Here is a 25,509-nt window from a genome sequence, read left to right as displayed (position 1 = left end):
TTTTTTAGAAATTAATTTTGAATCACAATGCAGAGTGTAAACAACACAGTTTATCTATTGGAAATCCTTTATACAAAAAAAAAAAAAAACCCTACCAAGGAGGCAGATTGTATCCATAAGAAAAAGACCCCAAATCCTCAGTTCAAGAATATGTACGGTCATTCACACGGTTAAAGTAAATTTAATGGGAATAAAACAAAAAAGACAACACAGAAGACAAACAACACTCACTGTACGAATACCTAACCAGTATGAAAAAAACCTGTGCTGGAATGTTTAAAGGAGGGAGAGAGAAGTAGAAGCATCAGTATCAAGATGAAATTATGATACTGTTCAAACTACAGAATCTTACATGTATGAAATTGTTAAGAGAGGAATAGGACAGAAATGGGCGATTCGTTCTTTAAAACAGAAGGATGGATATAAAAACACACAGAAGGGGGAAACCATTGCATGCATACTTGTTCAAGTACAAATCTCTGGGTTACTACAAACAATATTACATATTCAAGTGAACCCTACAAGCAACTGCAGCTCCTTTAACTCCTGACTATGGAAACCACATGAATTTTGAACCAGGGTGGTTTCTAGGTGTAATTCAGCTAGACAGAAAAGCAACGTCGACTTCTTTGTGCAAAATTAAAATCCTGGGAGTACGTAGCTAGAAAACATGTCTGGATTTACGGCCATGTTAAAGTGGTCACTGCCTATTTGTGACCTTCATTGAACGTGGGCCAAGTGATCTGATCAGAAGTGTACGGACATCTAACAGTGTTCAGACGTGCAAAGCTGATAGAGAGCTCTGAGCATGCAGACTCAAGGCTGTCTATATAGAGTCATGTCCATAAATATTTGGACAGAAAACTTTTTTATAATTTTGGTTCTGTACATTACCATAATGAATTTTAAATGAAACAACTCAGATGCAGTTGAAGTGCAGACTTTCAGCTTTAATTCAGTGGAATGAACAAAAAGATTGCATAAAAATGTGAGGCAACTAAAGCATTTCAGGGGCTCAAAAGTAACTGGACAATTGACTCAAAGGCTATTTCATGGGGAGGTGTGTTCAAGTCCGTCGTTATGTCATTATCAATTAAGCAGATAAAAGGCCTGGAGTTGATCTGCGGTGTGGTGCTTGCATGAAGATTTTGCTGTGAACAGACAACATGCAGTCAAAGGAGCTCTCCATGGAGGTGAAAGAAGCCATCCTTAAGCTGTGAAAACAGAAAAAACCCATCCAAGAAACTGCTACAATATTACGAGTGGCAAAATCTACAGTTTGGTACATCCTGAGAAAGAAAGCAAACACTGGTGAACTCGGCAACGCATAAAGACCTGAACGTCCACGGAAGACAACAGTGGTGGCAGAATCATTTCCATGGTGAAGAGAAACCCCTTCACAACAGCCAACCAAGTGAGCAACAGTCTCCAGGGGGTAGGCGTATCGATATCCAAGTCTACCATAAAGAGAAGACTGCATGAAAGTAAATACAGAGGGTGCACTGCAAGGTGCGAGCCACTCATAAGCCTCAAGAATAGAAAGGCTAGATTGGACTTTGCTAAAGAACATCTAAAAAAGCCAGCACAGTTCTGGAAAAACATTCTTTGGACAGATGAAACCAAGATCAACCTCTACCAGAATGATCGCAAGAAAAAAAGTATGAAGAAGGCGAGGAACAGCTCATTATCCAAAGCATACCACGCCATCTGTAAAATATGGTGGAGGCAGTGTGATGGCTTGGGTGTGCATGGCTGCCAGTGGCACTGGGAACCTAGTGTTTATTGATGATGTGACACAGGACAGAAGTAGGCAAATGAATTCTGAGGTGTTCAGAGACATACTGTCTGCTCAAATCCAGCTAAATGCAGTCAAATTGATAGGGCGGCATTTCATGATACAGATGGACAATGACCCAAAACATATAGCAATAGCAACCCAGGAGTTTATTAAAGCAAAGAAGTAGAAAATTCTTGCATGGCCAAGTCAGTCACCTGATCTTAACCCAATTGAGCATGCATTTCACTTGTTGAAGACTAAACGTCAGACAGAAAGGCCCACAAACAAACAGCAACTGAAAGCCGCTGTAGTAAAGGCCTGGCAGAGCATTAAAAAGGAAGAAACCCAGTATCTGGTGATGTCCATGAGTTCAAGATTTCAGGCTGTCATTGCCAGTAAAGGGTTTTCAACCAAATATTAGAAATGAACATTTTATTTCCAGTTATTTAATTTGTTCAATTACTTTTGAGACCCTGAAATAAAGGGATTGTGTGAAAAAAATGCTTTAGTTACCTCACATTTTTATGCAATTAAAGCTGAAAGTCTGCACTTCAACTGCATCGGAGTTGTTTTCATTTAAAATTCATTATAGTAATGTACAAAACCAAAATTAGAAAAGAAATGGTCTCTGTCCAAATATTTATGGACCTAACTGTATATATATTTAAAAAAAAATCTGATTTAGACTTGTGGGACACCTTGGCTATTAGACACAAATTCATGTTCGGCAGATCGGATGCTCAATTGTTAAATTTCTTATGATCCATTATTTAATCAAAACTATAAATACAATACAAATAGAAAAAATTCTGGGCAAGGATGCAGCTACACCCCACAAACGGCTTAGACGTAGGGTAAATCTGGGTAGGAGACAGTTACAGGTCAGTCCTATAAATTAGACAAGGATATCCAGGGAATAAGTGGAACTACAGAAAATATTTGTATTATTGGTTTTATTAACAAAACCCCTGCTTGAGAGTAATTAAATAAGTGAGGTCAAAGACAAATGCAATCAATGCAGGATTTTATACAGTGAAAACAAGGAATCATGAAATTTAAAGGGAATGGAGACAGCACTGGCAGGTGTAAGAAACATTACCAGAATTTAAAGGAAATAACACACTAATTAAGAGAGATGCTCTCTGTAGAAATGCCCGCCGCTGCTGCTTCTTTTTTGGATGCTCCTGTTAAGGATCACGGTGCACCAGTTTGCATATCTTCCAATCCTCTGCATCTTGCTCCGTCATAATCACATCATCCATAAACCTTCTCTCAGGCCTTCCTCTTTTCGTCTTGTCTGGCAGCTCCATCCCTAGTAACCTTCCAATACACCCAGCAGCTCCCCACTGCACAGATCCAACCAACACACAAAGCTCCTCTCTGGCTTTGTCTCCAAACCACCCAACCTGAGCCACCCCTCTAATGTACTTGTTCCCAATGCTGTCCAACCTCATCACACCCAATGAAAATCTTAGCATCTTTAACTCTGCCACCTCCAGTTCAGTCTCCTACTTTTTGGTCAGTGCCACCACCTCCAACTCATAAGATAGCTGATCCAAATCCCTTCTTGTAGATTTCCTCTTTAACTCTTGCTGGTAACCATCTGTTACAAATCACTCACTTTTCTCCACTCACTCCAACCTGCACGCCCGCACACTTCTTCACCTCTCTTCCACTCTCCCCATTACTCACTACTGTTGATCCCAAGTATTTAAACTCCTCCACCTTTGCCAACTCTACTCCTTGCATCCACACCAATCCTCCGACCTCCCTCTCATTCACAAACATTCTGTCTTGGTCTTTGTAAACAAAATAAATTTCAATGTACAACTGCAATTATAACTGATGAGGCTAAATACATTATTTAAATTTCTTTATTACCAAAAATACAATGGCAACATAACAGAAGTTTCTAAAAAGAATAATAAATTATTCTAACAATAAAAAGCATTTTAAAATGTGGTTACAGTATGTCCTATAAATCTTGCTTTATTCGTTTTGAAAAGCCAGATTTGTTCAGGATAGAAATGAGTTCCAAGTCGTCTTTGTAGAATTAAGGCATGCAGCTCAAAGAGCTGAATAAAATTACACATTTTCAGTTGTACACAGTAAAAAATAAAAACAGTTCAGTCAGTTTTAAAGAAGTGCTTTGCTTTGGATAAAAATACATTGCTGTTTAGTGTTATACCTTAAGAAAAATAGATAATCTCAAAAATAAAAAATGACAGTTCCAATCATATATAACTATTTTACTATACAAAGTCAGCACACATCTTACACAAGAAAATGTAAAATTGAACAGGGTGATTTAAATAATTTATTTCATGCATTAAATTGACAAAGATAAAGAAAGGAAACTACTGTCACCATGTTTTGGACTTCTGTCACAACTTGGCTTTAATTCGTTGCCACAATACTTTAAAAATGTGTCAAAACAGTTTTAAATAAGCAGAAAACAATAAATATTAGAAAAAAAACACTACATGCATATATTGGGATTTTTTAAATTTTCAGTTGAAACTAACAGTAAAACCTGGCCTGCATAAAAATAATAAATAAAATCTTGTATGACACTAATGGCTTCTTACCATAAGCTCTGAGGTAAAAGACACTTTACAGAAGATCCACCCAAATAACCCTGTAGTAACAGTCTACAATAGCAATACAGCTGTGCGAAGCATCTGCTGGCGACAGACAGAGAATATAAGGGAGATTATACAGATTTATTGTTATTCCTATGAAACTGTCTAGTTATCCAATAGAAAGAAAAGTGCCCAGACGCGGTCTGTGGGCATTACTTACAAATTACAAGGAAAAAAAAAAAAAAAGTTTTCCAGGTATACTATATATATATATATATATATATATATATATATTCTCAAAAAATATTTTTTGATTAAGTTATTTTACCATTTCAACATATTTTATTTGGTAATTTTTGAAGTCCTACAAATTATACATAACTGCTCCTGTGATTCTTCTTTTAAATGGGTAAGACAGTACAAAAAAAAAACCATTTTTATCTACAATAATGAAAAGCTCTTATGGTAAGTTAGACAAGAAGCACTATATGGCTAATGAATTTGCTGGACGATTGTAAAACAAATTGCTACACTTACAGAAACATTTTGAAATTAAATTGATTCTTTATTATTAAAAAATGTTAAAAAGGATTTTTTAAACTTAAAAACCATACTAGTAATAGCACTAGAGCACCCAGCTGCAGCACAAATCTGCATGTCACTTGCATTTTATGTAAAACCCCTAAAAATGTAGCAGCAATAGGTTATACCAATTTAGTTACGGATCAAAGTCTAGAAATGATATTCCTTAATGTAATGATAATGCACAGAATGATGACAGCAATATTAAAATTTGTGACAAACATGATAAATGTGACTCCGATGCTGAACCACAGCCATATTTATCTATGAAAGGATACAAAAATTGCACCCAAAAATTTTAACCAGACTTTTAGACAGCCTGAATTTGTGGTAAGTAGTGACTGGAGATTACTGGGCTTGTCAATAATTGAATGTTTGGAGGTGGGACTTAAAAAGATGGACAGATGGCATGGACGCATACGTACGGCAACAGGATCAACCAATTACACACAATCATTTGATGCAAAAACCTAAACTGCAACACAGTTTCTGAAATCTCTCAAATATGCTATGTACTTTGGACTACAGATACGAGATTTTACTGATGCTGAGGGATCATAAGACCACACAGATAGTCAGATATATATATATAAGAATATTTAATATGAGCTTTGAGAAGGTTGCCAAGATAACACGTTTTGAAGTGCTGTACATGTCTGTTTACAAATATGCAGATTAGGTACAGTATAATCACTTCATTCCACATATGAAGACTACCCCAAAAACAAAAAGTATTTCCATTTTCAGGTTTACTTACACTGGCACTAACACACGTTTTATTAACCTGTGTAAACAATTAACTGAAAAGGAATTAGTAATTAAAAATATTTGAAAAAGAAATTCAAATTTTTTTAAATATGGGTACAATAAGAACATCTACCCGGGCTGGTGTTGATTTGTATTTATGACAGGTGGATCTGAGCTTGAAAGGGGCATTTCTATAGTATTAAGTTTGTATATCACCAATAACCAGCTTCTATTATAAAAATGTTAATTACACTATAAAAGAAAAAAAAAAAAAAAAACACTTGTAGATTTCTTGTTTCAGACACAATGTTAACATGGATGCCACAAACACAGTAAAACAGGTAGCATGACATCACTGAATTTCTGCCTAGACAACAGTATGCCTTTGTAGATTAATTTGTACCTATTCAATGTGTACCTGGATGAGTCCCAGTCTCCATTATATGCCACAGTCGAAAAATAGGCTGTAGTATCTTACCATGGCAGATGACAAAAGAAAATGTTACCACCACCAGGCAGAAATTTAACAGAGTGATAGAACATGCTAAACGGATTCATGGGTCCAACCTTGCTAAAAACGAGTAAGGTTTATCATCATTCTGGGCATCCAGAGTGTGACTCCTGAAATGAAGCATCATGCACGCAGTTTCAAATAAATTCCTATGTATTCATTAGCTTAATTTATGTTTTTAATAAACAGGGATTACATCACTATGACACACAGCGCAAACAACTGAAGCATTGTGACTCCCCAACACCACAGTAATGTATGTATGATCATTCTGTATACCATATCAATTGCATGTTAATAAGTCAATATTATAAAGGTATGCTTTAGTGTTAATATGGCAGTCAGTCTGGGATGAGAGTAAAGGAAAGCTGCTGACAATTCCCTTTCTGCTTCAGGACAATGACCCTACTTACTCTACATAGGCTGCAAAAGCTGCAGTATAAATCTGTGCCACACTCAACCTATTCTCTAGATTTGGCCACATGTGACTACCACCTATCCCCCCTATCCAAATAGCTAATTCAATGGGACACACTATGTCAACATGAAAAATATCAAGTTGGCTACAGAAAAGTCATTGCATAAGCATGGCAAAAGATTTTATCTGTGCAGCACAGAAAATCCTTCTGAATGTTATACCAACATTAACTGTTGGCATAAAACAACTCCACACAGCAAACTAGTCCACTGTAGCATAAAACACACACAGTCCACACTGGTGCCAATACAGTCGTCTCTATCAACTATAACATACATTTTTAATAATGTAGAAAGAAAACCCAAACAGACACAGAGGTAATGTTCCACTTTATATATAGCACAGAGCTTTGCATGCAGGATGCTGGATTGGTAAAGCAGCAGCAAATGCAGTGGCACTGCTTCATCTTAGATTGAAAGCTAAATCTTAACTGCTGTGAGAGTGATATTTGTAATCTGATATTGCAGAGGTTGAGATAACAGAGGGTTGAATAAATTTCTCTCTCATAGAGAAGATAAAGCCATGTTAATTTAGGCTGGTGAAGAGTGTAATTTAAACCAGAAACTGAAATCATTTTAGAAATACCAACAAAAATGTGATTTTTCTTGCCTTACAAAAAGAAAAAAAAGTTTCTTTACAATGTAGATTAATTGTCAAAACCAACTGAGTTGTAGGTGTGCAAACCAACCCATCTACCTTTCTTTAACAACAGCCCTTTTACTAAAAAATGGACTACAGTCAATGAAAAAGAACATATTATGCAGTGTCATAATATTTTGATTTTTTTTACAAAACAGTTTTCTGAATTCCAGCTGCAAGGAAACACAATGCTATGTTAACAATAGTAGTTTACATGTAATTAAAAAAATAATGCACACAATATAGCAGTAAGGCAATAAGAATTAAACAATAACTAAACTTTTTGAAGCTTTAAATACTGCAGTAAGCATTTTTCCAGATCTAAATTAACATGGTAACAGGAACCCAAACTATAGGTGTGTGTGGAGATTTAAAATTAAAAATGACAAAGCAAATAAGTTTATATTAAAAAAAAAACCTAGACCATGCATACAACATAAATACCACTAAACTACTGAGTCACAAGCAATTTCAATTTTTTTGTGAAGATTTTAAATTTCCACTTTTTGTGAAAACAAAGCCCATTATTTAAATATACATTCTTTAAAAAGATTAAACACTGATAATTCCACAGTCCTGTAATAAGAACTTCAGTCTTCTACGATGTATTTTAAAAAAATAGCACCATGGGGAGAAAACTCTATAAAAACTATACAAAATGTGCATAAATAAAAATAAATACCAAAATATGGTACAGTATTCATCCACATAAATAGTTTCCAAAGTGTCTGTACAGTAAAATGTAACTTTAACATGGATATTTTACAGTAACCTGTAGAAAGCTGCCCCTTTACTACTTTAGGAAAAATAAAACTAGTAAACCTGTTTAAATAAGTCTGTGTGTTTTTTTAAAATCCAATTAACAGCCCAATTGTGGCACGGCCATACAAAAAAAAATCTGCTTAGATCATACAACAATAGCAGTTTAGTTATAGAATTTTACATTAAATGCCATACAGAAAATTTATGTATTTTACTATGTGGAAGGGTAAATAAATTGTCACAGGCAACTAGCCTTATAAAAAGTAAAGTGTTTCACAGAAAACAAACTGAATTAACATTTCTTTAAAAGACACTGCACTACAGCTTAAAAATGAAATTACTGATGTGTTTTACTTCCTCATGAGAAGGACAGATTTTATTAATAAGGTTTTGTATGAAGTTTCTTGCAGAAGCATGTCTGCCTTCCTGTTGGTTCACTGCTTTGTAGCTCTTCAAAAATCAAGGACTACTTTGGACTGTTCTGTGCTGCATTAGTACTTTGCTCCTTGTTCAGAATAATGCTGATGATCTCTCCTTCATGTTCCTTCATATGCTCCATTAATAGCTCCTTGTTCATAGACTCAAAACCACAGATGCAACAACAAAACAGCAAGACACAATATTCCATTCCCGCACGAAGTTGACCAAGTGCCGTCTTGTCAGGAGCAAGTAATGATTTTGATGTACCCAACATCTTTGAGCCATCTGAAACCACTGTGTTTTCTTCAGTTGCAGTGGTTATTTCAAGACCAGCTGCTGACTTTTCAATGCACACAGGACTAGCAGAAGCACTTTCAACAGCAGGTTCACACAGTATCCTTTTAGAAGCAGCACACTGAGATCTGCGTGTGTTAGAGAAATGGACAGAAGTGGAAAAAACAAAGTTCAGTTATAACTTATATTACAGTTTAAAGCACTTCAGTCATATCAGGTTTAGCAACTACTACTTTGAGATCTCTATAACAAATGCACATCTATGTTCTTTATATTCATCACCAAATATCTTCGGAAACCACACCTAGTCTAATGGGAAGTTCAACAGGAAAAAAAGAAGATCAAGATTCAAAGTACATAAATTCTTTTTTAAATAAGGGAATAATTTTTTAGTGTAGTCAAAATAATAGTCTGGAATGATGCTGCACAACATATAGTTAAGAAACCAAGCAACAAAAAAAATAGTTAACAACAGGTTGATATAAATGCATATGCAACTGATAAAAGACTTTATGAGAAGTTTGGTATTTATAAGGTTGAAATTATTTCTTCACGAAGAAGGTATATATGCATTTGCCACACAAACTTGTGTTTAAAGTTAAGCATTTTCAATAAAAGGGGCATGAAGCACTATTGCAAAATAAAAGCTTACAAATGTCAGTTTTTTAAAACCAAGAAAGTTAGAACACCGATTCATGTCTAGAGATTACACATATTATAAAATAACTTGCACGTTATTTTCAACCCAAAACAAAAAAAGTAAAAATAAACCATCAGCATTATGAGATTCAGGCATTTATAAGACTAGCTATGTGCGCTTCTAGTAATAACGTATCACCCTGGAGGGTTTGGATTCTCTCGAAAAACCAAATCTCAGCACTTTTTCTGCCATGTGCTTGGTGTCATGTTGATTTACTATATTTGTACAAGCACTCCTCCTGCAAAATCCATTGCTATCACAAAAATCAAATACGAGACACATCCTTACCTCAAAAATAGTACCAGGAATCTGCAATAAAATTTCCCTTTTGTTATATATACAGAATGTGTCTGAAGTCAAAACTTTTGCTGTTTTAACGTGGAGGTACATTTCACATGGCAAATGCTGTATACTATTTTTATGAAGAAATAAATTTGACTTGAAAAAAACAAACTTATCCTTTAAGTACAGAGGGAAAATGATTTCACACTCATGCTATATATATATTCCTTAAAGGGTAACAAACCCTAATGATAGTGACATGTAAATGCAGAAATATGCCACAGATTAATGTTAATCTAGTACACACAGGAAAACACAGAAGCCAGAAGTATTTAGAGAAATATGGTGTTAGAAATAAGGTTCTTATGATTATATTACTACTATAGGTTGAGTATCCTGTACGCAAAATTCAAAAATCGAAAATGTTCCACAACCTAAAACGTTAAAACAGAGATTACACAGGGTGGTTTTTTTTTTTTTTTTATATATAAAGTTTTACTTGGATTTGAAAATGAAAATGTGTACCAAAAAGTGCATATGAACAACATATATGCATATTAAAGACTGCGTTATTATTTCAGAACGGTTGGTGGCAAGGGGGAAGTCTTCCATGAAGCTTAAAGTGCTACAAAGTAACAACGCAAGATCAATGACCTGGGGGAGTACGGGGTACCCTTTAAAAGCATCAAGTGCCGCTAAGCAATAAAATGCAGTTGACAAGCTGTGTCCTCTGTGAAGCAACACATTAACACCTGCATGGCAGTTCAAAAGTGCTGCGTGGCACCGTTAAAATTGCAGATGACTTGTGCATTAAGGGAATGTCACTGCTTGGGAGTTAACAAAAGCTGCTTAATTCATGCTAGATGCAGTTATTACAATAGGAGGTCAGTAAATTACTCTGATTAAGTCAGGAATACTGGACACTGCTGCAAATTGCCCTTTTATGTTGGCAAAAACAATTTATGTTTTACATATACAGTATATACCAACACCATAAGAAAACTTAATGTAGTACTTCAATGGTTGGTTAATGACTTCCATTACAATGGACACAATGAAGTAAAAGGTTGGCAGAGATATTCCTGACCCGTTAGCAAGAGCCCTGAGAAGTACAGGTAGCCAATATAAACTGAAGAAAAACCAGAAAAGTTCTTCAGTACAAATTCACAGCATTGACCCTCTTAAAATAAAAATAAAATGCATCTATACATTAACTTAATCACTTTTAAGGTATAATTATGTTTGTCATGTCATCACACAATGGCTCAGCGATTATTTCACTCAACTTATTTAGAGGGTTTGACTTCATTTCCCTACTTGATCAATGGTGTCTCAAAGATATCTCATTATGAATATTTAAACATTCTGAAAATATCCAAAATTTCTGATCCCAGGTCTTTCGAATTATGGACTCTCAACAGTTTTAATCTGAGGCCAGGCAACAAAAACAAGCTATATTACCTATATGCAAAATTCAAAGTTCCAGCAAGAGAAAGCGAAATCTCTCCATAATATACATATAAAGTAGAAACCATATTAATCAAGGTTCCACATTGCCTGAGGCAAATCTATAAGTGTATTACACTACATTTCTTATAATTCATAAAAGCTTTTGCCATGAATACTTAACCAAGCACATAAATACCATACTTTTTGACTGTACCAACTGGCACACTACAGCAAAGAAGTAGGGAACAAAGTTTAAAAAGGTATGAAAACAGGCTTAAAAGTAATACTGATTCACATACATTGGCAAACTCTTATATCCGTAATCTTTCACCTTAGGTAATCAGGGTTCTACTATATACTGTACAATAGAGAAACGTACTTCCAGATGAACAATGCACATTCAAAAAGGATTTGAGAAAAAAAAACCTTACCTACTGCTCTGTGAAATAGCATCATTAATGGCTCTGTTGACTTGCTCATAATTATAATTTTGATCACCAGCATGTTTCCACATATGAGACTTTAAAGATGGAGGATGACTACAAACATAACCACAAAGTGAGCATCTGTAACAACACAGTAAGTCAATTTAAAAAACAAACAAACATTTTTAATATTTGCTAATTAAATACATAAATTAAAAAAAAAAGAGACTCAGAACAGACAAAATAGTAAATAACTTTCTAAATATAAAGAAATTTTTAAAAAAGGCCAGCACCACAAGAGAGTACTTCTAGATGGCAGGGGGGAAAAAAAGACCATTCTAAATATACATATTCTAGGAAAGTTACTATTTGGTAATGTTTGCAATATTAATTTATTTATACATTAATTGTATTTAAAGTCTTTCTAATGTTATTTGACAGTGGAGTCATATACTGCAAAAATATCAGCTTAGTAGTGGGAGATATACCAACTAATCTGGTATAGAAGATGAAATTCCTCAGGTATGAACTTTGAGAAAAAACATTTTACTGGTGTACAAATAAATAAACAAAACATGAATGGAAGAGGATGCAGGAAATGTAATTCGTCTAATACTTTACACATAAATGATTTTCTAAAAGACATCATTTAAAGATAGAAAATTCTGGTATTCGGCTGTTTAATAACAAAGTGACCCTCACATAATCCTGTGTATAAATTATAGCTTATCCATTATTGTAATGTTTGAGTTAAAGAGATCAGATGTGTGATGTAAGCAACCACCTCAAAATAAAATGCATTGCATGGGCTGCCTTAGAGTAAAGCAGTGCTCTATGGTGCAACAAGTGTATTATACTTAATTACTGACAAATTTCATAGAATTACTTTAATTTAAAAGAGCAACCTTCACTAAATACTAAATTTCCACATATCCTTGGGCAGAATTCTAATTGTGTACAGCTGTAATATAAATGTCCTTAAACTGCTCAACACACTCTCCACCATCATTTCCTAATAAACAAAATACACAAAAAGTTAAACGGCAATGCTCTGATGCACAGGTGTCAAACTCCGGGCCTGGAGGGCCACAGTGGCTGGAGGTTTTCATTCTAACCCTTTCCCTAATCAGTGACCAGTTTTTATTACTAATTAACTTGTTTTCCCTTCATTTTAATAGCCCTGTTTTTAAGGATTCAGTGATCAGAATTGATTCTTTTCTTCATTAAATGGCAGCCAAACAGAAATGAGATGTGAAACGAGCCAACAGATGACAGGCTAAACTGGGGCTTCAAACTCCTGCCAATTTCACTCCAACCAGTTCCTTAATGAGAAGTCAATTCTTGCTGTTAAATAAACCAATTACTCAATTCCACGGCTTGTTACTGCTCTCATTCTGCCACAGTAGACATTTCCAAAACTGTTGATTTTCTTTTTTCCTAAGAACACCATCAAGATGTTTTGGTGACCTGAGAGATCAACCTTACTGAGGCCCTCACCTTTCTTTATGTTCAGATAATGTGGTTAGCTGGTGATGTGGCAGCTTGTTTTGTGTCTCATTATTGTTTGGCTCTTCATTAAGGAAAAATAAAGAACTTAGGGGTCTGCATCTAGTTAATTAAAACAAAGGCAAAAGAAGTCAATTAGCAGCAAAAACTGGTCACTAATGAAGAATATGGTTAGAATGAAAACCCTGCAGCCACTCCAGGACTTGAGTTCAACACCCCTGCTGTGGGGAGACCACGTATGGCCTTTATATGCAATCTAAAAAATTACAAAGATAAAAAATAGTAAATAAAAAAATACAATTAAACATTATTATAATTATACCATATAATATTTACATTTCTAAAGGGGGAATTAAAGTATTATAGGATAGATACACCCACCACTATACATTAAAACAACAAAAAAATAAAAATCAAAGCACATTTGGAATATACTGTCATTAGCTATGTTCCCTAAATAAGGCCCAAATTAATAACATATATACATACACACACACACATATATATATATACACACATACATATACATACATACATATATATATACATATATATATATATATATATATATACATATACACATATATATATATACATATACACATATATACATATATATACATATATATACATATATATACATATATATATATATATATATATATATATATATATATATATATATATATATATATATATATATATGTATATATATATATATATATATATATATATATATATATATATATATATATATATATGTGTATATATATATATATATATATATGTGTATATATATATATATATGTGTATATGTGTATATATACTGCTCAAAAGAATTAAAGGAACACTTTTTAATCAGAGTATAGCATAAAGTCAATGAAACTTATGGGATATTAATCTGGTCAGTTAAGTGCAGAGGGGGTTGTTAATCAGTTTCAGCTGCTGTGGTGTTAATGAAATTAACAACAGATGCACTAGAGGGGCAACAATGAGATGACCCCCAAAACAGGAATGGTTTAACAGGTGGAGGCCACTGAAATTTTTCCCTCCTCATCTTTTCTGACTGTTTCTTCACTAGTTTCACATTTGGCTACAGTCAGTGTCACTACTGGTAGCATGAGGCGATACCTGGACCCTACAGAGGTTGCACAGGTAGTCCAACTTCTCCAGGATGGCACATCAATATGTGTCATTGCCAGAAGGTTTGCTGTGTCTCCCTGCACAGTCTCAAGGGCATGGAGGAGATTCTAGGAGACAAGCAGTTACTCTAGGAGAGCTGGAGAGGGCCATAGAAGGTCCATAACCCATCAGCAGGACCAGTATCTGCTCCTTTGGGCAAGGAGGAACAGGATGAGCACTGCCAGAGCCCTACAAAATGACCTCCAGCAGGCCACTGGTGTGAATGTCTCTGACCAAACAACCAGAAAGACTTCATGAGGGTGACCCAAGGGCCCCATGTCCTCTAATGGGCCCTGAGCTCACTGCCCAGCAGCATGCAGCTCGATTGGCATTCGCCATAGAATACCAGAATTGGCAGATGCACCACTGGTGCCCTGTGCTTTACAGATGAGAGCAGGTTCACCCTGAGCACGTGACAGAAGTGAAAGGGTCTGGAGAAGCCATGGAGAACATTATGCTGCCTATAACATCATTCAGCATGAGCAGTTTGGTGGTGGGTTAATGATTGTCTGGGGAGGCATATCCATGGAGGGTCACACAGACCGCTACAGGCTTGACAAAGGCACCTTGGCTGCCATCAGGTATCAGGATAAAATCCTTGGACCCATTGTCAGACCCTATGCTGGTACAGAGGCTCCTGGTACACGACAATTCCTGGCCTCATGTGGTGAGAGTATGCAGGCAGTTCCTGGAGGATGAAGGAATTGATACCATTGACTGGCCACCACACTTTCCTGACCTAAATCCAATAGAACACCTCTGGGACATTATGTTTTGGTCCATCCAATGCCACCAGGTTGCACCTCAGACTGTCCAGGAGCTCAGTGACGCCCTGGTCCAGATCTGGGAGGAGATCCCCACAACACCATCTGTCATCTCATTAGAAGCATGCACCGATGTTGTCAGGCATGTATACAAGAACACAGGGGCCATACAAAGTGCTGCGTACAATTTTGAGTTGCTGCAATGAAATTTTGGCAGAATGGACTAGCCTGCCACATAATGTTTTCACTCTGATTTTTGGGGAGTCTTTGAATTCAGGGCTCTGTAGGTTGATCATTTTCATTTCCATCAAACGATGTGGCATCCTTTTGTTCCTAACACATTACCCAGTCTATATCAGTATAGATATCCACGAGGATTTCTTTTTTCAATTGAGATCTGATGTGTTTTCAAAGTGTTCCTTTAATTTTTTTGAGCAGTTTATATATATATGTGTATATGTGTATATATATATATATGTGTATATATATATATATGTGTGATATGTATATATATGTATATATATATATATATATATATACATATATATATATATATATATATACATATATATACATATATATACATAGATATATATATATATATATATATATATATATATATATATATATATATATATATATATATATATATATACTGCTCAAAAGAATTAAAGGAACACTTTTTAATCAGAGTATAGCATAAAGTCAATGAAACTTATGGGATATTAATCTGGTCAGTGAAGTAGCAGAGGGGGTTTTTAATCAGTTTCAGCTGCTGTGGTGTTAATGAAATTAACAACAGATGCACTAGAGGGGCAACAATGAGATGACCCCCAAAACAGGAATGGTTTAACAGGTGGAGGCCACTGACATTTTTCCCTCCTCATCTTTTCTGACTGTTTCTTCACTAGTTTTGCATTTGGCTACAGTCAGTGTCACTACTGGTAGCATGAGGTGATACCTGAACCCTACAGAGGTTGCACAGGTAGTCCAACTTCTCCAGGATGGCACATCAATATGTGTCATTGCCAGAAGGTTTGCTGTGTCTCCCTGCACAGTCTCAAGGGCATGGAGGAGATTCTAGGAGACAAGCAGTTACTCTAGAAGAGCTGGAGAGGGCCATAGAAGGTCCATAACCCATCAGCAGGACCAGTATCTGCTCCTTTGGGCAAGGAGGAACAGGATGAGCACTGCCAGAGCCCTACAAAATGACCTCCAGTAGGCCACTGGTGTGAATGTCTCAGACCAAACAATCAGAAACAGACTTCATGAGGGTTGCCCGAGGACCCAAATGTCTACTGCGCCCTGTGCTCACTGCACAGCACCGGGGAGCTCAATTGGCATTTCCCATAGAATACCAGAATTGGCAAGTCCACCACTGGCGTCCTGTGCTTTTCACAGATGAGAGCAGGTTCACCCCGAGTATATGTGGAAGACGTGAAAGGGTCAGGAGAAGCCGTGGAGAATATTAAGCTGCCTGTAACATCGTTTAGCATGACTGGTTTTTTATTTTTTTTATATATATATATATATATGGCGATAGACTGCAGGTCGGTCGCCGTGTGAGGCGGAGTTGCATCCCGCGTCATCACGCTTCCCACGTAATTGAGTGCCTGGCCATACAAGGTCAATATTCGTGGGTGAAGGACTGTGCTTATGCAAACGACCTACGATGCATGTGCTCCGATCGGCTCACATGAACTGACTGTGAACGCAGTACGCATACAAGCATATTCTTAAGTGCAGCTACTGTGGAAATGAAGCACACTGTGGAAAAAGTCAATGTCCAGCTAAAGGAAGACAGTGTAAAAAAAAAAAAAAACAAACCCATGCATACAGTGTGTGATGTCACAGATAAGAGTACCGATTTGGGTAGTGAACACTGATGAATGAAACCTGTTATCTTTACAACGGTTGACAAACACGGAATCTAACTTGAACACAACACATCCTCCAAATACGAACCTGATTGAAAGAAATGATAATCAAATCCTTGATGACAGCAACACTTATAACAGTCACAAAACAATTAAACTGACAATCATGTTATGTTATTTTTAAAATGTTCCCTTTTCTTTTTCGTAACTTCTTTAACACACTACTTCTCCGCGGGTATTTTGCTATATTATATTTTAGATATACAGTGGTGTGAAAAACTATTTGCCCCTTTTCCTGATTTCTTATTCTTTTGCATGTTTGTCACACAAAATGCTTCTGATCATCAAACACATTTAACCATTAGTCAAATATAACACAAGTAAACACAAAATGCAGTTTTGAAATGATAGTTTTTATTATTTAGGAGAAAAAAATCCAAACCTACATGGCCCTGTGTGAAAAAGTAATTGCCCCCTGAACCTAATAACTGGTCGGTCTACCCTTAGCATTAATAACTGCAATCAAGCGTTTGCGATAACGTGCAATGAGTCTTTTACAGTGCTCTGGAGGAATTTTGGCCCACTCATCTTTGCAGAATTGTTGTAATTCAGCTTTTTCTAGCATGAACCGCCTTTTTAAGGTCATGCCATTGCATCTCAATTGGATTCAGGTCAGGACTTTGACTAGGCCACTCCAAAGTCTTCATTTTGTTTTTCTTCAGCCATTCAGAGGTGGATTTGCTGGTGTGTTTTGGGTCATTGTCCTGTTGCAGCACCCAAGATCGTTTCAGCTTGAGCTGACGAACAGATGGCCGGACATTCTCCTTCAGGATTTTTTGGTAGACAGTAGAATTCATGGTTCCATCTATCACAGCAAGCCTTCCAGGTCCTGAAGCAGCAAAACAACCCCAGACCATCACACTACCACCACCATATTTTACTGTTGGTATGATGTTCTTTTTCTGAAATGCTGTGTTCCTTTTACGTCAGATGTAACGGGACATTTGCCTTCCAAAAAGTTCAACTTTTGTCTCATCAGTCCACAAGGTATTTTCCCAAAAGTCTTGGCAATCATTGAGATGTTTCTTAGCAAAACTGAGATGAGCCCTAATGTTCTTTTTGCTTAACAGTGGTTTGCGTCTTGGAAATCTGCCATGCAGGCCGTTTTTGCCCAGTCTCTTTCTTATGGTGGAGTCGTGAACACTGACCTTAATTGAGGCAAGTGAGGCCTGCAGTTCTTTAGACGTTGTCCTGGGGTCTTTTGTGACCTCTCGGATGAGTCGTCTCTGCGCTCTTGGGGTAATTTTGGTCGGCCAGCCACTCCTGGGAAGGTTCACCACTGTTCCATGTTTTTGCCATTTGTGGATAATGGCTCTCACTGTGGTTCGCTGGAGTTCCAGAGCTTTAGAAATGGCTTTATAACCTTTACCAGACTGATTGATCTCAATTACTTCTGTTCTCATTTGTTCCTGAATTTCTTTGGATCTTGGCATGATGTCTAGCTTTTGAGGTGTTTTTGGCCTACTTCTCTGTGTCAGGCAGCTCCTATTTAAGTGATTTCTTGATTGAAACAGGTGTGGCAGTAATCAGGCCTGGGGGTGGCTACGGAAATTGAACTCAGGTGTGATACATCACAGTTAGGTTATTTTTTAACAAGGGGGCAATTAGAAGCGCGGGTATTTTGCTAGTTAACTACATTTGTGCTTAAAAATCTTTAAGTTTATATATTTACAAACAGTTCGTACGGTCTGGAACGGATTAATTGTATTTACATACAATCCTATGGGGGAAATTACTTCGGTTCACGACTAAATCGGTTTACGACCAGAGTTTTGGAACGAATTATGGTCATGAACCGAGGTTCCACTGTACTTGGACTGTTTTTGGACTGATTGGTTGTGTGCAATATGCACCTAACATTTTTAATTAAGGACAATATGTACTACATTCTCTGACCATATTTTCAATATGTGTTTAGAGTAGTAAAAGTGTCATTTGCAAAACATATACAGGTTTAGAAGCAAGTCCTCCATACTACCTTATAACAACACTTGTAACAAAATGTACAAAATACAGTTAAAAATTATTATAACCAGAACGATCCAAAGCTCTTTATATGAGGTTACTAAGGGACCAAAACCATTTTAATGAGCCTTCTCCAGTCATCATTTTAAAGCTTTTCCTAACCTCTGCAACATTCTGGTGGTTCTAAATTTTATGTTGTTAATGGGGTCTTCAGAGGTCAACAACATAAACAGTATTATTTTATACTCCACTCAATTTAAAATTTTAAGCAACACACACAACTAATGAGAATACAGAACAAAAGTTTCACATCAGTTTCACATGATCTGAACTGCGAGGTTTGTCAGGCTGAGGATGACAGTTCTATCCAACAGTTAATAGTACTATAGCGAAGGATGCTGAACCTTTATATGTTTGAATATACTCTTGGAGAGCAAAAGCAATATTTAGGTCTGAGATATATTAAAGACATTGTAAGTTGTTCGTACCAGAGTTAAACAACTCTCTAAGTACTAGGGAGTGGTGTGTAATTTTTACAGCACTTCTGTGGTTAGGGTGTGTGTGTGTGTGCATATTTATATATCTGTGGCTTAATCTTAAGGTGAAAGAGTAGACCAATTCAGTAATGAATTTAAGTAAGTCAAGGACAATACCACGGTAATACACCAACTCTCCCTGAACTGGACAAATGGATACTTGCAACTTGGAACGAATTAGATGCATCTATATCTCAATATGGTTTCCTTAAATGTTTTATTTCTAAAAATCTTGATGGCAGAGAAAACGTTTTGTGGGAGGATAAACAGGTGGCATCAGATGAAGAGAATGATAGCAATTATTTATTACGATGGCATTAATGACAATAGCATTACCTCAAGAACACTAGATGAGCTTCTCACTAGTAACAGTGATGACAACTACTGTTCCAGTTACGTACACCTAAATTTAGGGTTACATAATTCTTCTTGCATGAATTAAAGATCCAGATTTGCCTAATGAGGAAGATTTATCCATCTAGTTAAAACGTTTGTGCATGTGAATGCAAAGATGTACAATCGTCTATGATTTCCCTATAAAGAGCAAATATACAATTTAATTCCAAATCATTAAAACAAGGCTCCTGTTTATTAAGCGACAATAAAAATATTTAAATAACCTGTATTGCTCTATTAGCTGCACTGCCTGGAGCTCCTGAGGATGGCGCCTCATATGGCTTTTTAAACTGTTCATGTTTGTTGTTGCAAAGTCACAACTACTGCACCTATAAAAAAAATGACAAACACAATTTTAAATTTTCTTTCTAAAATATAATGCAATACTTTAGTAAAATATGTATTTACATACCTATAAGGTTTATCAGAGCTGTGTATTCTTCTGTGGTTTCGAACACCAACGTAGGTTGAGCTAGTATAGTCACAAATGTCACATTTGTATACTTTCTGGGTGTTGCATAATTCTAAAAGAAAATACAAAAGCAGGGTTGAGTAACAGTCAATAATGCTAACATATCATTCCATATCATCTGATATCCATAATTATCACTCAGTTTTAGGTTTGACTACTATTCTGACCACAAAACAGATTAAAAGGCTCACAGACCAAACGTCTATATTTTGGTGACCTTTTGCCAATTGCTATAACAACCAACAGCTGTATGAAAAGAAACATGTTACAGTGCATTTAACACTAGAATTACCAGGGTCTACGAAAAAACTTGTAGATCCGTCCCACCTTAAATCGTTTCTTAACACCGTTCTCACCTCTCCGCCAGCCTCCTTTGTCCTGTAAATGTGCCGATAAAAACAAACTGCAAGCAGCCGGCAATTCCATCCCCCCACCGACTTAGAACGTGCACGAACTTCTCCCCGCTCATTCCTCGATTAATTATCTGGGAGTGAAGTGGAGTTTTAGAGTGGAAATAGATTGTTATTTGGAACACACACATTTCATGTGTGTTCCGTTTCTACAGTAATCTGTGTAAACACAATGTTAAAACAGAAATGTTTTCAATGTAGGCCTAAACTATAAAATGTGTGAAACATACATTTGATTTCAGTCAGTCTGTAAGAGCCAGTGTAAATGCATGATAATTGTAAAGGTTAGCTTTTTTTTTTTTAATTCAGTTCCATTCTCTCAGTCGCGTTCACGATCCCCCCTCCCCATCTGACACTGCTGTTTTCACATAAAGACACACTATAGCTCGAATGTTATTTATATAGGGAAGAAACTACAGTGTCAGGTGCTCATTCAGTGTAATAGGAACCATAGCACAGAGCGATGCGTACACTGCAACAAGTACACATGTTGCAAATGTAGGAAGGGTGTGTTGGAACTGTTAATATTTGAATGAGATGATTTTATATAGCACGGATCGGAAATCAGCAGTTCTTAGCATTGCACCATGCAAGTTGTCGTATCAACCGCCTACTGTAACTTGTTTTATTTTTTCTTCACTTATAATCTATAATAAAAGTGCACTTGTACACCAACATATGTTCCTGTGTTTGAGCGACACGGGCATGCTCAAAAAATAGACGTGTAATGCCACGAAAAGTGCACGCAGGCACTTCTTTTTGCAAGCATTGGTACGAGAATGCAGTCACAAGTACTGTGCAGAGCTATAGTGCATTTTTATGCGAAAACAGCAGCGTCAGATGGGGGGGTGGGGAGTTTTGGGAAGGATCCTGAACATGACAGGGAATGAAAAGTGAATAAAAAAAAAAAAAACTAACCTAATATCATAAATTACACTGGCTGTTACACACTGAAATCAAATGTATGTTTTTATTCTAAAATAGTAAAAGAGCAGTTTACTTCTCAAAACTGAGTCGTGCAGGATCGTACTCATAACCTTATTACCACCAGCCAGCAGCTGATACCATTATGCTACCGTGGCAGATATAGTTAAGTACGTGTCAATGTGGCATGCTAAGGCGGCTTTTTTTCTGCATTTATATTTTTGAATAAAAGCATACTTGTTCTGTTATATTTGTACCTTTTGTGAAAGTGTTTTTTTGATATTTGGACTTCAGGCTTCATACATTATATAGTTTACGCCTACATTTTGTCATTTACTACTACAATATGAAAAACGTTTGTTTTAAAAATGTGTTTACACGGATTATTGTAGAAACGGAACACACATAAAATGTGTGTATTCCAAATAATGATCTATTTCCACTCTAAAACTCCACTTCACTCCCAGATAAATCAATCAAGGCATGAGCTGGGAGAAGTTTGTTTACGTTCTAAGTCGGTGGGGGATGGAATAGCCGGCTACTTGCAGATTTTCTTTTATCAGCACATTTAGATTACAAAAGACGCTGGCGGAGAGGTGAGAATGGTTTTAAGAAGCGATTAAAGGTGGGACAGATCTACGAGTTTTTCGTAGGCTCTGGTAATTTTAGTGTTAATAGATAAGTAGGATGAAAAAATAATTTAAGAAACAATAAAAGAGGAAAAGCATATTACCTTCATATAGTGAAAAAACGGATATACAGGGTGAGCCAAAAATAAGTACCACATTTCAAATGTTTATTGTACAAAAATGCTATAAAGATACATTTTGTTACGACAAGGGTAAAAAAAAGTTTTTCCCCCAATGTGGCCATCATTAGCGACACTCTTTGAGACAATTTCTGAATGCTCGCATGACTCATTCGGCCATTTCAAGAGGAATAGTAGCGACTGGGGCGACCAGCATCCTTGAGGGCTCCAAAGTTTTGAGATTGATGTGTGTATACCTTAAACTTGAGATAGCCCCACAAGAAGAAATCGCACATAGATCAGGAAAACGTGAAGGCGAACTGACATTGCTGCACAGGGAGATGAACTTCCCCAGAAACATCTCCCACAAAACTTGCATGGATCTCTGCGCCGTATAAGCTTCTGCTCCATCCTGTTGAAACCAGGCATCCACCACATCCATTACTTCCTATTGGGACCGCAAAAAGTTCTCTAGCATTTTGATGCAACGGTCTGAAGTGATGGTGACCATTGCTCTCCCCGCTCAAAAAAATAAGGCCCTACAATGCCAAATGCTGGAACAGCGCAAAAAACTGTAACAAGCTCAATGTGCAGGGTCTCCGATAAAGTTCACAAGAGTTATTTTCAGCCCAATGACGAACGTTTTGCTTATTTACGCAGCCATTCAAATAGAAATGTGCCTTGGTGCTGCACATGACTATAACATCTCGAAAAGTGATGCAGAATGCTCACGCACAACTCTATTGCTCTCCCAGTCTCTCTCAGCGAGTTCCTGCACTACCATCATTCTGTATCGAGGGAAATTAAGGTTCTCATGCCAAATCCTCCTTAAAGACGTGTTGAAACTGCCTAAGGCATAAGCATGTTTGCGCACAAAATTGATGCCCTCAGAGCATGAATCATTTCAGGAGTTTGTCCGAAGTCGGCCTTGAGAATTTCTGTTCAATGTTATACCCATCTGTCTAAATTTAGCCACCCACTGAAGAATTTTCTGATTTTGGACGTCACCCTTAGGAGGAATGCTGAATTATGTTTGGAAGGCACATTGCATAGTGATGATGAATTTGTTGTTTTTGGAGAACGCGTTGACAGCAAAAGCATGGTACTCACCAAACCAAGGCATGTTGCCGACTTAAAACTACAAGGGATCGCCTATCAAAAGACCCCCAACCCAACTGGCTGCCTCTACCTCACGCAACAACTTTGAGAAATGTGGTACTTCATTTTAGCGCACCCTATATATTTTTATTTACAGGTTTTCGACTAGAAATCCAAGTCTGTGTACAGTTCTTGGGATTCTCCAGGACACCATTTTGCCACTTGTGCTGAGCAGGGAAACGTGTGCACCCTTGTCCCAGAACAGTCACTCTGTTCAAGGACAATTTGAGGATTTTTCATTGGTGTGGACCACATACTGTAGCCATAAACAGTTAACATGAGACAGATGTTTAGGGTTATAGAAATTATTGCAATACAGTAAATTAGGATTTATGTAATCTACAACAGACTGATTATTTTTCAATTAAAATACAGGGCAAGATAAAGACACAATCAAAATTATCCACCAAGGCTTGTATTGTACTTTAAAATAAAACCTATTAACACACAAATAAACAAACAAAATCAAATACAAAAGTGATATTTACATACTTACATATTTAACCACAGCAGTACTGAATCTAATGTTCACTGTAAATAACTTAAATGCAGTCTGGGGAAACACATCTATAAGATGCCTTTATCAAAATATGTACTACATTATATAGCTAGTTAGTCAACATGACTATATGATGCATCATCTTTTCACATACCTGGCTGCAGCTTTATTTCACTAAAATTTTTGTCAAGAAGCTCTGGCTGTATTGGCACATGGCCTGAAGTAGATATCTGGTTTTTTGTAGCACAGGGCATATAGGAATCAGAAATAAAAGTATGGTTTAAAATTAATTCAAGTCCCATTCCCACCCCCGGATATTTAAAAACAAAAGTTGTTGGATTAAAGTAAAGCTCACAAATTTAAATGGACTATTCCAACACTTCATCCAAAGAGAACGAAGACTGAACAACAGTGCAAACAATGGGAAAAAAATCTCTTTGTAACCGTGATTTTAACACCACTAAAATTAAATGTTAAATCAGATATATGAAAGCAATTGTCAGTGATTGTGGATAAGAGACCAGATACAGCATATTTGTTGTGATATGTTTAGGTTTAAGCATGCAACGCTCCATAAGTATGCTACACTACTCAAAAAGTCTGATGACATTTACAATAAACAAAACATATGACACATGAATCAAGTATAATAATTATGGATTCTGGATTTTAAGGAATTCACTCAACACTTTATTGTGTCTACCTCAGCACTTTGCAATACTGGTACCATGGAAGAGACTTTAGTGTTTATGCAGGTAGGGAAGCTTAAAAATGGAAAAAAGTAGTGTAGACCATTGGTTCCCCACATTCAGTCATCCAGGTTCCCTCTGGTTTCAGAATCATGCTCCTGGCCATTTCTTCTCTTAAATGGATTTCTACTTCACTTAAGCAAGCCATTGTTTCCCAGTTACTATTATTTGTATTACCATCAGAAAACTGAAACTAGTTATTCTGTATTTATACTGAAAGAAGCATTAACAAGCAATCTGTGTGTTAAATGGAGAAGAATTATTCTTTTTCCTTTAAATATTTGTACATTTTACTATTCTGTTTATTTAGACAATAATTTACTAATACGCACAAGTGGATAACAATGAAGCAGCTGCTCCATTCACAGTCATTTGTGTTGGTGTCTGCTCTGCTCAGCATTACTTTTTGGTACTCTGGTACAATAAAGAAAAAAAACACCACAGAAAAAGTAAAAAAAACAAACAAAAGTCTAAATGCAAAAAAAATAAAGAAAAAAAATGGGACAGCCACAGTGGTGCTTGAAAGTTAGTGAACCCTTAAGAATGTTTTATATTTCTACATAAACATGACTTAAACACATCATATCTGTTTTAGTGCATGTGTGAAAATCTGAA

General features: G+C 36.4%; 1 protein-coding gene across 1 annotated transcript in view; it reads right to left on the bottom strand.

The window, feature by feature from the left end:
- Window positions 1–7,451: 7,451 nt before the first annotated feature.
- Window positions 7,452–25,509, bottom strand: part of znf507 (zinc finger protein 507) — a 59,439-nt gene continuing 41,381 nt past the window's right edge. The window contains exons 4-7 of the mRNA XM_039763168.1: window positions 20,347–20,458; window positions 20,159–20,263; window positions 11,655–11,789; window positions 7,452–8,920 (exon numbers count right to left, since the gene is read on the bottom strand). Of these exons, the coding sequence (XP_039619102.1) occupies window positions 8,545–8,920; window positions 11,655–11,789; window positions 20,159–20,263; window positions 20,347–20,458 (728 nt within the window). The 3' untranslated portion in view covers window positions 7,452–8,544. The remainder of the gene's footprint in view (window positions 8,921–11,654; window positions 11,790–20,158; window positions 20,264–20,346; window positions 20,459–25,509) is intronic.

This window comes from Polypterus senegalus, chromosome 9 (assembly GCF_016835505.1).
Source record: "Polypterus senegalus isolate Bchr_013 chromosome 9, ASM1683550v1, whole genome shotgun sequence".
Lineage (NCBI taxonomy): Eukaryota > Metazoa > Chordata > Cladistia > Polypteriformes > Polypteridae > Polypterus > Polypterus senegalus.
This window is presented reverse-complemented; position numbering and strand designations above follow the sequence as displayed.